The following is a 15,811-nucleotide window of genomic DNA, read 5'->3' as shown; positions in this document are numbered from 1 at the left end:
CTGGACTAAGTCTAATCCTGGTCTCATTCAGACTTAGCTGGGGAAGTACTCATTCGGCTTGTAAGGAGGACAGTACAGGAAGAAAGTGAGATACCTAATCCTCTTGTGGAAAAAAAAACCTGAGGGCACGGATCTTCAATAAAAGACTGCTAATTTATATTGTTATTTAATGTTTTACAACTCAATTGGCCAACACTCTAGACGTGCAGTAACATCGAACATCAGCCTGCTCTACTGCAAATAACTACTTCAGACCTCTCTCTGCAAAGTAGAATAGCCTGAGATACCACCAATGTATTTCTCATGTAAACATACACAACCTGTATCAAACCTTCTCTGCCTTCTGCTAATCAGTTTTGCCAAAATTTGGCCACTAACCAGGAACTGTGAAGTACAGTCAATATAGCAACAGGCCTCTGAAGCATAATGCTCACTTCAGAGGAAAGAAAAACATTCAAACAGGGAATGATAGTCTCTGTGTAACTTATGGCCATGTATACCCCAGCCTGTATTGAGAAGACAGATTTCAGATGAGATAAAAGAAAACAGCATTAAAATGCTAAGTCCAAAGCCCCTGCACTGAAGAGTTAAGGGAACTCCACAACACAACAGGCACACGGACAAAAACAAACAGCGTAGCAATGGCCTAGAAAGGCATGAATGCACCAGGCACTTAAAAATCATTACGTAATATTCAACATTTTCTTTTCACTGTCTTCTTACAGACCAGTTGTGATCTGTACTGCTCTCAGCTTGCCACTTCTTTCTTTCATTCCAATGCTCAAAAGCTGTGCTAAATTTCCCAAGGGCTCATCACTCAGTAGGCAAGCCTGTTCCAATGTGCTAGTGTGTCTGCTGAAATAGCTACTTCCACAAATAAACCACACAAAATTCCTAACAAATCGACGATTACAGAAGAAAACAGAGGAATTATTAAAAACAATGAAACATATTAAATATCTGACCACAGTTTCTACAGTAATTTAGCAGCTACATCACTTGTCATGCAATCAGCTGATTTAAGGAGTTTGCAGAATTTGTCGTATAAATGAGAAACATATTTAATCCCCTATTCTTGCACGCTTTCCACAATATAGTAGAGATTAAAACAAACACAATACACTCAAATAGAAGAGCACATTGTAAAAAGAGCTAAACTTTGGTGTAATTTTTCATAACAGATTTGTTCATATTTTTTAGATATAAAAATGTATCTTTTACACGAATGTTTATATAGCCATACCCTGGAAATGGAAACATTCAGACACTACAGCTCAGCAGAGAGTAGAACTGATGTACTGCATAGAATTTTAAGATCAACAAATTAACTTCTAATATGGAAACAACTCCTGAAAACTATAAACAATTGACAAAATAAGATTCCTGACAAAGCAGTATGAATCAAGCTATTAACTGCCTTTGGTTTTGACATTACAAGATGAAAAGAAATAGAAGACTAAAAGCTAAAATATTTCTTACCTGACCAAAAAAAACCAAAAAAAAAGAAAATTGTTCCTGCATCATCTTTGCCCTTCCCCTAATTATTGAAACTGTATTAAGTGTTTTGAGAGTACTCCAATTTGGGGAAAAGTATATTTTCCTAAAAATTATTTATCAAAAAAGGAGTTTAATTCTCTCCGCTGTAAAAAGACAACCAACATTTATGTTAATCTTACAAACCACCTAAAATCTTCCACTTCAGAGACGCAAATTTAAGTGAGACAAACAAGAATGCTCCTTCCAACCTTCATGTGAAATGTTCTCACAGAGGTTTGTTGGGATTTTTAAACTACAAAAAAAAAGTGAAACTTAAGCAGCATGAAATAAAAGAATGGAGGATGCTTAAAAAAATGACAGACAAGGATGGAATTTGACTTAAAGGTACATAATGAGATGGATTTTTTTTAAGCTGGATAAAGATCTAGCTACTAAGCTCCTAAGTTCCCAAAAAGCTCTATGGCCTACTTTCTCTACTTGTTTCAAAGTCACGCCAAAAGGGCCAGGCACCTGCTCTGATGAAACAGATTTCCCCAGAGACTGCCCATCAGCAGCCTTCTCTCGGATACACGCCCCACAGCACAGGCAATGACACAGAAATCATGGCAAAGTGGTGCCATAATAAAATGGGAATGTGTGCTGAGGAGCCCTGCCAACCTCAAACCCTGCGCTGCGAGCAGACACCGTCCCTTAATCTCTTCACTGCCATTTCTTTTCTAATCTAATTCACTTCTTCCCAGCATTTATACTGTTTACCTTTTCGTGCCTCCCAAAACAGGTAATACAATTCAATTTTTACAGTCATTTTTATATTCCTATTCCCAGTGATGCAATCACTACCTTGAAAATATTGCTGAGAATTTAAACAAGGTAATTTTGGCAACAAAGAAGTCTGCACAGAGATTCTGTATTCTTCTTATACAAATTTGGGGGCAAAACTGAGTTGGCACCATACCTTCCTTGATTTTTGTTTTGCCTAACAGCTCTCTAAATTTAAAAGATAAATTATTTTTCCAAAACTGACTTCATTTCATTTTTGTTTCAAATGCTGTCAAGCCATTTATTTTCAAACAAATCCATAAAGGGAATGGCGTGTTTCTCACACGTTGGACTAAATACATTTGCCTTTTGTAAATAATGAAAAAAAAATTTTTTTTTAATAATAGAACAGAAACAAGCATTTCAAACTACCCCCTTAACCCTCTGATTTAAAAACAAGATTAAACAAAAAGTAAAAAGCCTAACAGCAAGATTAGCCTTCTGATAGCAATATGTCCCAAAGAACCTGACATGTTATATAATGCACTATATGTTTTCTTTGGCTCAGATTCTTTCACCTGTTCTCCCCTGGCATTGCTAGCACTACCAGATGGATCCATTTTAGATTTAATTAATTTACCCTGTCTCCTAGGATTTCCAAGAAGTAAAGCACGGACAAGAACCCTGGTCCTTTCCTTTCTTGGATACAGAAAAAGAATCTAGACAGAGAGAGATTTTCCTTTTAAGAACAGAATACAACATTCACAAATAAATATCTCAGGAGAACACGTGCTGCTCAAAGAAGCTAAAAATAGTAAAACCAACAAGCATATGTTTAACTGGGAACCCTCCTAGAGCCTAAAAGTAACATTATTCTTTAAATCCAACGTAGGTATGGGAACTCAAAAACTGTGCTTGATTTTTTTTTTAATGGCAGTGAAGCAAGCATATTCCAAGTGTCTGCATATAAAGTGAATACCATGCACTGCTTGTTTAACTAGAATCCCTCCTTCTTGCCATCAGCCTTCATTCCCTCCAACCAGTTATTTTTCTCTCTTTTTTTTTCTTTTTTTTTTTTAATTCCTTTTATCCTCTGCTCATGTAAAAAATACATCTTCACAGGAACTTGGATCAGCACAGCAACTGGTAACTACCTGTAGCTCTTTAAAATAGTAACTGCCCTAAAGAACTCATAAACTACATTCCCTTCATAAATTTAACAAAAAGGGTGAGTGGATGCATGTTCATTATATCATTTACTTATCTGAATCACTAGGTTGCTTTACATGGGCTGGGACAAATCAGTTCTTTGACAGTCCTCCTCCTCTCCTGGCTTTCTCCTTATTATCTGCTTTTAAAGCCTAAGATGCATGGGGCACAGCATTGCCCCTTGGTCAAAGCTGCTAAGAGGATCTGGCATAACTAAGACAGCAAAACCAGCTGGCCTCAGAACACTGCAAAAGAAAAATAGTTCAGATCCTCTAAATTGCTCAGTCAAATATTGAAGACACAATGCTCCTTTTATAGGGTGGAAAATTTCACAACTATATCCTAAGCTCAAGTAATGAATTTTCTCACTTGCATAAAATGCTACAAAAAACTTAAGCTTTTTAGCTCTCTAAACAGAACTTAAATGATACAGAAGCATTGAAACACAGCACAGGAACTAGTTTTACTTAAAATGTATCAATACAAAACGTAAACAAGCTTGCACCACTTGTACCTGATGCCAATTCTCCAAGGTCTGTCTCCATAACAGATATACTGCATCAAAGCTTTAGCTCCAAACGTCACAGAACTAAACAAGAACCTCAGGTTTTCACCTTCAGAAATCTGGTGAGATGCAGAGCATTAACTCGACTATATAATGTAACCAAATGCCTGAAGCCAGGGGACAAACAACCTATAATTAAATTCTGCAAACAACAATGATTATTTTTTTAAAGTATCTTCTATAAGTGTAGCATTTGCTACAAGATCTACATTGAATTAAACTTTTTTTAAAATTTAAAATAATTTATTTGTAAGGGTTTGGGCTTGTTTAAAAAAAAGAATGAATCACAGATGTTCTGAGCTGGGAGGGACCCACACGGATAATCTATTCCAACTCTTCAGCGAATGGCCCACCCAGGGATTGAACCCACAACCTTGGTGAAAACACCGTACTCTGACCAACTGAGCCAGTCTCAGGGGCTTTAATCATCTAATACTTTAACTTGATGGTCTTACAAATTATTAGCAAGCAGCCCAATTAACCCAAATAAGCTCAAAATGTAAAACCAGGCATCCAACATCAACATAATTAAAGGGGTGAAGAACCTATAAATGCACTTCAGCATTTATACCCTCAAGACTAATTCAACCCAGCTGCAGGGACTTCAGGCCCATGAACAGGGGGAGCAGATCAGGTGTGCTGATGGAGCTCATCTTCCTACACAGCCTCACCTGAAGGCAGTTCACCTAACCATGCTGGGAAAGCTGGAGCTTACTTTCAAAAGTTTAGCTACATGCTCCAGCCAACACAAACCCTATACTCCAAAAGACACCATGAAATCAATATTTAGCATGGCAATAATGGAACAACCTCTCTTTTTAAACCTTTCAGCATTCTATTTTTACCTGTTAAACCATTTCTTCTCAGTGAAAAGCCCTTAAAACACATAGAAAGGATGCAGAGCTACCACTACCTACCAGTCAACACAGCTCAGGTACCTTGCAGCAAGTCTCACAGTATTAAAGTCTGGATTTATTGCACTGTCAAACCAGCACCTCAAGACAGTAAGCCCAATATTAGAAGACTAAATAAAAAAAATCTGCTGCAAGAAAACACTTCCCTTGTGCTGATGGATTAAATTTGTGTTTAATTGTAAGTGATGGAACTTAACTTCAACAAGCATTAGATCAAATGAGTATGGTTTAATTACCTTCATACCAAATCGTAAAATAGATACAAACACTTTAAAATGCAGCTTGGACACCTTCACAGAAGCTATGCCCTAAAACAAACTGGTATGCCCCTACATTTCAGAGGGCTCAGGAGCAGCACAGCTAAATGCTGGATGAGTCTGGAGCTCTGTCAATCACCCAGGCACCTCCAACACACCCACCCACACTCCTTAAATCAACTCACTTTGCAATGTGACCCTCCTCCCAACAAGACTCCGTGACACCCTGGAGGATCATTAACGAAGGATTTTAACAATTAGTAGCTCAGCAGGTTTACTTTCTCGCTGCACCTGATGCAAGTCTGGAGTCCCTTCTGCAGCACCCTTCAGCTGCTGCAAGCAGAAATCTTCAAAACTGATTATTCCATTTATTTGCGCATAAAATAAAAAGCAAACAGACAAGCCTATGGCATTCTGTGTCTGCTTTTTTGTTTAAAAAAGTGAAAAGTTTAAAGAATACAAAACCCAAAGACAAAGAATCACATGGACAGTCAATAAAGACAAAAGTTTGTATACAGTTTTATTATAACAACTGAAGCCACAGAAATTATAACATTTTTTTAAATGAGAGCATGAAAAATTATTTTATCCTAATTTTTATTATAATTAGTTCCAAGAGCAATCAGCTCAAAATATATATATATATATATTTTTTTTTATTGGGTACGTATCAACCTCTTAGCTAAAAGAAAATTAAAATTAAGACTATTAGATGTTAATGCAAGAGACAGTATTGCTTTATGGAGCTTTAAAACAGTGCATAACTTTACAAACACTTGACTACCTTCCCCTATAAATGTACAGAGAAGCCAGGGGATTAAGTAAAACCAACTCAAGTCCAGAATATGATGTGTAAGGTCAACATTAAATTTAAAAAAAAATGTTCATGAACAAACATCTAGATAGAGAAAAAAGTTTTCAAGAACAATATCTCTTTCTGAAATGAACTGAAACTGACTGAAATCAATTCAGATTAAGACCTAATTAAGATCTTAAATAGAAATTTTGATGTCTAAACAGCTATTTTGTGCAAGTGATACAAGTTCCACATATTAAACTAAATAACTGCTGTGTAAGTTTTCTTTAAAAATTATGCATAACTTAATAACAAACAGAATACCACAAATTGGAAATAAGAAAAAGCAAACACTGTTTTCCGTCATTCCCAGAATCATTCAATTGGCAACACAAAGATACCACAGTTTTCCTATTGTACATATCATCCAAGTTAACATTAAAACTTGATCACTTACATCATACAGGCAGAGCTAAAGCTCCACATGTTGGACAGCATTTTCCACGTTTATAAATTAAAATTTTATTATATCCTAGGGTTACATTCCAGCAAAGCAACCAAACTTATTTTTGCAAATATCAAAACCGTGAGGTTTTTTGTGTTGTTTTCTTTCAGGAACAAGAGATCTCTAATACAAATTCAGCTCTTCTAACAAAGACACCAGAAGTTATACATCTAAGGCAGTGTCAAAGGAGGAAAACCAGCATTTAGTCAGGTAAAATTTTCTATGGCTTTAAACCAGAAGCCAGACCCATAAAGGGTGAAAGAAAAGAAGGAAGCTTATAGCTGAGTCTTAAGCAATATGAAAATAAAACAAACATAAAGCCAGTAGTCCCTTGTTTCTGATCCTGAAGGAATCAAAAGCCTTTAGGTGTAAGTGTATTGTATATACATATAGTATGAGGAAACTAACACCAAACGCTGGAAAAACTTCCCATATAACAAAACCAATCTATCAAAAGTGCATAATTAAAGCATTAGAAAAATCCCTCACGGTCTAAAAGGTTTACACCACATATAGACAGACTCTGCAATATTTTCTCCTACCTAAGCTGTTCCTGGAATAAAGGAAAAGGAACAAGGAGATTTTTTTCCTTCAGTCTTCAAAACCTAAGTGGAGTTTGTCAGCTTCTTTATGAAACAATACTTTTAGTATGATAACCTAGAAAATGTAAGAACATCACAAACCTTCTGTCTGTTGATCTGCAAGCTCACTTAAAAAAAAAAGTGATGTCAAATCACTTCTAGCCAAAGTCACCTGATCTGAAGCACCTCAAGTGCTCTACACCAGCTAGGACCACTATAGGTCACAGAGGCCAGTACCCCATTCCAGTTTCTGTCCTGCAAAATATCTGTGCATAATCACAACTAAAATAAGTTGAGCAGAGTTTATACTAGAAAACTTACAAGATGCGTAAACAAAGAATCATTCTAATACATTTCTCTTTATTTTTGCAATATTAACGTTGCAATTTTCAAACAAGTTTTTTTAGACATATCTGTATCAATGTTTTCCCTATATTTAAAATAGAAAATTAATCCAACACCAGCAATGCTAAAGTTAATCTCACTACTACTACTAATAATAGTAATAGCATATTAAAACTGAGTCACCTTTTTAGTTAAAAAAAAAAGAAGAGCTAAGCCATTTGACAAAAATGTAAAAGATACAATGAAAAATTAATTCAATATAACCAAGTATGCCAAAATGTTTAGTCATCATTTGCTTGGACAAAGGGGAAGCAAAACTGTATTAACAATTTATTATATAAATAGCAATAAAAACCAACAGGGTAGACCTGTATTTAACAGTTACAGTGATAAGCTGTTCAGTTGTTGTGTGATGCTGCAATTGTTGATGAGGTTACAGTGCTCCTCCCCATTTTTGCATCCTAGTGATGATGAGTTTAGGGTATTTTCTCCACTCTACATTACCAGTTCTGATACTTAACTTAGGTAGTGAAGCTCAAGACAAGCAAAAAGGTTTCCAAGGCTCAGGGTTGCAGCTGTACATGTGTCTGTTCTGCAGGTGATCCATGGGGCAAGGGACCTCTGCCAGTTCCACTAAATGTGCACTTACTGCAGTTCTAAAAAAAGAGCCAATATTTACCATTGCACATCAGCTTTCAGGAGAGACGCCCTTATAGGATATTATCAGCCATTCAAGCACTCAACTTTTGATTCCCAAGGGGAGCCTGGCAGAAGGTATAATTCTTGACTGGAATCGAAACATACCATGTGTGACTTTTAAATATTATGTTTCTAATGTTGAAATCTTAGACTTAATGGCCACAAACCAAGTAAATACAACTTGCTACAATAAAAGAAAAAAGCTTTTAAAAGCTTAAAATGTTAACATTAGAATATTTTTTTTTTAAATCTGATTCATCTAGGACACTGTGAACATCTAGGCCTGAGTCCAAAGCCACTGAAATTATTAGGACTGCTTCCCTCTATTTCAACAGACCTCTCTCATTTATGTACCTCTCAAACAGACAAATACATGCAATATATCATCTCAAAGCAAAGGAACTCAACACATTTCAGTGGCAGCACATTCATTTAAACAGAACCATGTATACTATATATGGAAATGAAGTGTTCCTCTCAAAGATGCAAACCCGATGTATTCTCAGGCTATAAATACCATCAGGATTCAAAATGGGCCCTTCCTGACCAGTGTGTCTCTGACAGGCGTGGAAGATAGGTATCATTCCTTCTCATTTACTCAGACTCTGCTGCTTTTCCACCCTCCACTGTCACCCAAGGTGACCTGTGTGTCCCACACTGACAAACCAGGAGGTCTAATTTGGATCTGGTGTATTTAGCCCTGTGTAATTTTGCATAAATGCCACAGTAGTCTTGTGATCTAACAGAGTTTTGCACTCACTTCCCAGTCAGGCATTGTACTCCTGCAAGGAGCAGGGAGCTGGACTCAATGATTCTTACGTCTCCTTCCCAGCTCAAGCTAGTCTATGATTCTAAACCTTCAGGCATGTAGCAGCAAATAAACCCATTCCAGAAACACAGCTTTTTAAAGTGCAGCTCCTTTCCTTTTGCCACTAAAATCATATGTGCCGGAGAAAAATATTTTTTTAACCATTAACACCCACACATAATGGTTCAGCTATCTTTCCCTCAGAAAACCTCCACAAGCTGCATTCACCGTGCCCTCCTCAGACTTCTGATAATTCACTGATTTTCACACATGTAAAATACACAGTTTTATGCAACGTGACAAAGTATGTTTAGTAGAACCAAAGGGACACCCTGTCCGCCAATTTCATCTAGTGTTATTTTCATGTTTATACCTCCCCAGTGACTGCTGCCCTACCAACTTCACGCTACAGGATGCCTTGCTGCTGCTGAACTACAGCCTGATCCTGCTGAGGAATTATCACCAGCCAGCCCTGAAATTCATATAAACTTTTGCCACTCTGAGTTGGATTCCACAGAGGAGCCAATCTCAGAAGGAACGCTTGACTGCTACTCTGTGCTGCACCTGACTAGAGATTACAGCTTCTTTTTAGGATTTGTCCCAGGAAGGACACTCAATGACTAAAATTCACAATCCACTTTCTTGCAATAGTACAGGACATACAAGTACCATCATTGCTGGTTTTAATTACAATCATTAGATCCAATTCTTGCAGAGATTATACTTAGGGCAAGTGCTCTCTAAATGTTCAGTGTTTCTGTCTCTGGGGCTGTAAACTGCCCTCATTCTGCATTCAGAAATCCCAGTGCATCCAAACTGAGTACACGGATCAGTGTTACTTAAAAGCTTTTTGTTTTCTATTACAGGCATTTCTTCTATTGAGCTAAACTGGGGAAAAAAGTGAAATCTAATGGTTTTCAACCAGCACTTACACATTTGCAAATGTGAGATTTTCAAGTTCTTTTTGCATGCAGATGTTCTCCTTAAATGTATGTGTTGCAAAGCCTTGAAAACAAATATGATACTGTACCAAAATAACATTTTGGTTGAGAATGTTTGGTTTACGGGTTAAATCCTTGTCTATGCATTCTCTTTTCTGCATGCAGAAACCTATTTTATTTAGCATGCATTTATAAAATGTGAAATCCTTTCTAAGCTCCAGAGAGCCAGAAGTATCTTCCTTTTCAGAGCATGGAAAACAGCAGCATGCTCCCCTCCACACCAGCGCCCGTCTCTGCTTGTAGAAATGCCACCTGCAAAGGGCTGCGAGTGCTTTTTCTCTCAGAGCTTGACCTCTCCACCATGGCCACCTCTCAACTGGCAACCTGTCTGGTGGGGCTCTCACGGAGTGACTGCGTGCAGGCCACCTGACAGCCATGAGACAGGAAGGACTGAGCCAGGCTGGCATGTGACCCAGCGGCAAAATGCATTACAGTTCCCGCTAATCCCCTGAGCCTCCCAGTTGTTCATCATACGCTGCTGCCCAGCTCATCTCCAAGAGAGTCAAGGTGACGATGCCACGCATGGATTTAAATGAAGGGATCTCCTGCATTATGTGTCCACACGTGTCTTCCAATGGACACTCGAACTTTTCTCAACAGATCGCACTTCAACTCCTTTTCTTTACTTGGAGAGGACGTTTACGCAGGTATTACTCAGAAATCAACAAGCCTCGCCCACACTAGAGCCAGCCTGGAATGAATATTGCTTGTTTTACGGACAACTTAAATTTTTCCACTTACAGATTTTCTCAGGCTTTAGAATTATGGGTTGAAATTCTTAACTTTTCAAAGACGACTTCTGCAAATATTGTATTTCCAGCAAAACGAGGGTTTTTTCTGTTCAAAACAAATGGAAATGTTGCTTGGTTTCTACTGAATAAAAAGCACTGCATAACACTACATTTCAAAAACATGTTGACCAAGGTCAAAGAAGACTATTAAGGCTTGTAAGTTCAGGCTAACAACTGCTACCTATAATTCATAATTTCATTAGATATGTGTACAAGTCCTGGGTTGTGGGGAGGAAAAGCCCTTCCAAAACACTGAAAGCATCACAATAAGGATGTATTCTACCTGCTAGAGCCCGATGACATAAGGTCCGTAAGAGGTACCCTTCACTGGGGAAACAAGGAGCAGCAATCAAGGGTCTGGTATCGTATTCTTCAAAAGGCAACAAATTCCATTTGAGTCTGCACTGACCAGCTCCAGGAGCTGCCTGTGCCGCAAACCTGTGCTCTCTCAGTCAACTCCTCCTTCTTCATGGTTTTAGAGTTTGTTCAAAGACATAACAGATAATGTCAGCAGAAAATGCCCTCCAGGAGCATAGACAGAGGCAGATCCATATAACCAAAATAACTATAGATTGTATAATATGCATTTAGCCCCTATGTGTATATTACCATGCATATTTGTTTTATTTTCATGCTGTTACCACAAACAAGAACAACTAATGTCAGAGTCCAGCCCAATGAAGTTTAATCTCACATTCTACTTTTCATACACAAACAGAAATTAGTCGGTCAAGGGAGAAAAAACAAGCAATGACCAGACAAGTTCTTTAGCAGTATCTAAGCACTACTAAACGTAAACACTGAGAAGAAAACCAGCATTTTTCAAGGCTGGTTGCAAATAGACTGTAGCTAATTTTGAAAAATTGCATCTAAAATTATATACCATATTAAATAAAGAAATACAAGGGCTCTGATAGTAATGACTGTCACACTACATGAAACACTGACAACAAAGGTAAAGATTTACATTTTTTTTGGGCAGTTTCTTTTTTAATGCCAATTCACAAAGCAAGTATGGAGCATGAAAATCCTAAAACTTCAACAACCATTTTTAGTACATGATTAAGAGTGATGCTCTATTCATATACAATTACATAAATTAGATACGGAATTTTAAGGGACAATGTTGATTGATTCTGTTAATTCTGTTAGCAGTTTTCATATTCTTGACTTATAGTATCTTGACTTTCTTATCTCCAAGGGAAAAAAGAATTAATGAAATTTCATACCACAAAGTAATAAACTGTTTCTATCATGGTTTTAAATTCTGGCTTTAAATTAAATGAGTTGAAGAGCGGGACACTCCAAACAAACCACACTCTAAATCCTTCTACATAGTCAGTAAAAAGTTTTACATCCCAAACAATCATCGACAAATCCATGGAATATAATGTCATGCTTAGAATATAGCAGGGAGAAAAAAAAAATGAAACTTTTTGCAGTTCTTTGCAATAACAGATACAGACATGAGTGTTAGCACAGTAACTCTGAATTATTCACATATATTTGTGAATTATTCAATAAGAGGCCACAGAAAGCAGACATGAGGAAGATTTCTCTTAGCTCACTCACTGGGACTGCTCTTTATGTAGATAGTGAGATGATGCTGGACAGCCCAACTCCCCTGCAACCTGTGGAGCAACAGAAGAGGCAGCAGAGGAAAGGAAAGCTCCTAACATGCAGAAAACTTCTTCAATCCTGCAGTAGGAGGAGCTACTTCTTCTAAAACTGCTTTTGCAGCAGGCCCAATAGAGTCAACACAGCATATGTATGTATGCATGCACAGTTCTCTCCAGCAGCCTCGGCAGCTCTTCCCAACTCACCAAGGAACAAAGTATGTGCTTGATAACAGCAAAGTTTCAGATAATTCCAGTTGTTACTTCAGTCAGCCTTCATACCCTAAATACTAGAAAAGTGTTTTGCAATAACTAGTTATAACTAATGTTCTTGCGTACACAGAATTCCCTCCAATTCCCCATTTTATCATATAAGGAATGCAGGATCAGCCCTTGAAAGTTCTTCTTTGCCAGAGTCTTGAAAATCCTTGTAAGTGGAACAAATAGGATTCAAAAGGAGACATATATCTCCCCCTACCTGCAGAGCCCTTTATCCTCCTGCCCCAGGGAATGACATTCATGGAACTACTTCAGTCGCAAAGATGAAATAAACTGAAATCTTACAACCTGCCATAGCCACAGAACATCAAACTGTTGGGACTGGAAGCGTTTGAACCCCTCAACAAAGCCTGTTACTAAACTGCCACATTTGGTGCAAGAGGTTTTAAAAACAATTTGCACATATCTTTCTGTACTGGTTAAGAAATGACTAATCTGTTTTAACTGACTGTGTCCCAGTAATGGACTATCTGACCAACAGTACCCATCAAGAAACCATGGATAGGAAGTCTGCATACAAGCCTCTAACTTTTTACTCTCTCAAGGGAAGAAGTATGAGGTAATAACACGCAGATTTTTCTTTTTCGTCAAGATCCCTGAGAGCCTTTGTAGATTTGTCTCATTCTGTGGAGGCAGAAATGCTAAATACACAACAAAGCCAAAGCTTAAGTCTTCACTATTCACCCTTCCTTGAAAATTGCCTTTTACTTCTGTAGGAAATAGTGTCTTATTATCACAAATTCATTAGAGCTGTGTCATCATACCTGTCTAACACATCTCTAAGACAGTTCAGGTTTGGTTTTGAATGAAAAAAAAAAAAGCCTACAGAAAAGTAGTGCTGCCTGATAGGATTCCTGACACTTAAGGCTGACTTAAAAGCTTTTATTCCTTAACTTTAGCAATCACTCCTTCCATAGACAGGCAAGTTCACTGTAAGAATTTAACTTCCAACTGGAATGTGGAGGTTCATTTAGGCAACCCAAACTACACAACAGACAAGTAGCATAACTTCTCATGCTCTAACTTTGTTCCTGGCTTCCCCTAATTGCCGGGCCCTTCACAGAGCTGCTGTATGTGCTGTGTGTTTAGGGGGGAGGGGACAGCAGAAAGGGGAAGACAGCTCACTGTACGTCAAAGCAAACCAGCAACCTAGCAACCATATATTAAAAGGTGTGTGTGTTTTTGTGGGTGTCTGTGTGCCAGGAATAACTGAAGCAGATATTATTCCATTTGTAATTCAAAAAATGTGAAAAGGGAAGGGGAGAAACTCCAGTTGCTGGTCTATTTTGGGGTCTGTCAAAACACACTTTCACAATACAGAGTGGTAACACTTTCAATCTCATTTTTCGTAATCAAAAACGAAAGTCTGGACTTGAGCAAGTTCTTAGCTTTGGTTTGAAAATTGACCCTTCAAAGCAGAAACTGAACTTATTTCACATACTATGCTTTCTTCCAGCTGGAAATATGCAAAAATCAAAGGGGCACAAAAGGCTGCCTCAAAGACTTCACACTTAGGTTAAGAGAATACTTACAAATGTACAGAATACTTCTAGATAGATACACTTAATTTAACAAGCAGAAACGTCCAAGGTTCTCAGGGAATGGAACTAGCTTTATAAAGATTCACTTGAGTGAGAAATTTACCCTTTAAATTTTGCCCAAGTTTCTCATTCCACAAGGCAACTAAGAGTTTAGATCAGGATATGCAAGCTCCCACCCCATCATACGAGGCCCCAAGGGTGCATATAAACTTCTGATCTGCACCGTCCCACCACACCAGCATGTGCCTCTCGGGCAGCCTGAGCGTCGCACACCAGGTGTAACTTTCATGCCACCACACGAAAACGAGTGAGTTTTCGTCTGCGTGCCGTGGAACAGAGCAGGGGGATCGGGGAGGCGCCTCGGGACTGCACCCACCACCTCACCCCCAGCTACACTGCCCACGCTGCAGCTCCCGGCAGCCCGCGGCAGCCCCCAGCCAGGAGCAGCCCGCATACTGCCATCAGCACCCGCCGCCACCTCGCCCAGGTGTCCTGGTGCACAAGGCTGGGCTCTGCTCCTCCTCAGCACCACCACCGCACCGAACCACCACCGGCAGCAGCAGGGGAGGGAAGGAAAGGGGAGTTACCTTGTTTTTGACCCCGCAGTGGCAGCAGACAGTCCACAGGTACTTGAGGGTCCTCCACAGCAGGATGATAAACAGTCCCCCAAAGAAAGTAACCATGGATGAGGCGAGGAAAGCCCACCACATGCGCTGTCCGCGGCTATCGCAGGGCACCTCCATGGTCACCGGGATGATGAGCGCATCCATCTTGGGCACATTGACGGGGGAGGAGGACGAGTCTGTGTTGAGATTGTTGGCGTTGATATAATGACTCATTCTAATGCCGCTGCCGCTGCCGCCCGGGTAGGAGCCGCCGCCGCTGCCATTTGCCATAGCTAACAGCGAGCCGGGCGCGCAGGGGCTTCCGAGAGCTCCTCCCGCCGCCAGCGCCCCCCAAAAAGCCCATCACCAGCCATATTGCTGCTGCTGCCGCCGCTGCTCAGCGGGGAAGGATAAGGAGAGTAATAAAAATAAAAAGCCCCCAGAATATAGTCTCCTCCTCAGATTCCCACCCCTTCCTTCTCCCGCATACACAGCCCCTACCCCGCCCACCCCCAAAAAAAAATCATCCACCACCACCACAAACTGATGCCTCTGAGAGTCTCTCCAAGATACCCAGCGCTGCGACCCCGCTGGCCTCAGCGGGGATCCCTCACTCAGCCTCCGCCGCGGATCCTCCCGGAGGTGGTCTGTTATTATTGTTATTAGTCTTTAACGGCCAGCGCGACCCCTCCGCAGCGCGGCCGCAAGGGCGCCCTCGGGGGCGGCGGGCCCGGGGCTGCAGCCGGGGGGCAGCGGGGGAGGGAGGGAGCCGGGCGCGCTCGGGGCTCGCAGGAGGCGGTTGAGCTGCAGCAGCAGGTGCCCGGGGATGCGCACGGCGCGGGAGGGGGGAGCTGGCATGGAAACGCGCTAAGGGAGCGTGAAATAAACATCGGGGACCGCGGCGTGGGTTTTTCCGCTGAAGGCATTCGTGGCTTGTCTTTAATTGACACGGGCAAGTACTGCAAACGCTCCGCAAACACGCCGTAAATTGCCGCACATCCCAAGAACATTCCTGAATTTAACCCTTAGGAATATAAATAACA

The 15,811-nt window shown here is 40.0% G+C and overlaps 1 protein-coding gene across 21 annotated transcripts in view; it reads right to left on the bottom strand.

Annotated features, from left to right (window-relative positions):
• Positions 1–15,442, bottom strand: part of KCNMA1 (potassium calcium-activated channel subfamily M alpha 1) — a 426,636-nt gene extending 411,194 nt beyond the window's left edge. For 18 of the 21 annotated variants that reach the window (XM_041475709.1, XM_041475725.1, XM_041475777.1 and 15 more), the window contains exon 1: positions 14,751–15,205. In XM_041475709.1, coding sequence (XP_041331643.1) covers positions 14,751–15,059 — 309 coding nt within the window. In that variant the 5' untranslated portion in view covers positions 15,060–15,205. Of the gene's footprint in view, positions 1–14,750; positions 15,206–15,305 lie in introns of those variants that run through there. The other 3 variants (XM_041475751.1, XM_041475740.1, XM_041475717.1) reach the window with 3 other exon arrangements.
• Positions 15,443–15,811: the final 369 nt, after the last annotated feature.

This window comes from Pyrgilauda ruficollis, unplaced genomic scaffold (assembly GCF_017590135.1).
Source record: "Pyrgilauda ruficollis isolate IOZ18807 unplaced genomic scaffold, ASM1759013v1 scaffold11, whole genome shotgun sequence".
NCBI lineage: Eukaryota > Metazoa > Chordata > Aves > Passeriformes > Passeridae > Pyrgilauda > Pyrgilauda ruficollis.
Note: the sequence above shows the minus strand (reverse complement) of the source record. Positions and strands in the feature narration are given on the sequence as shown.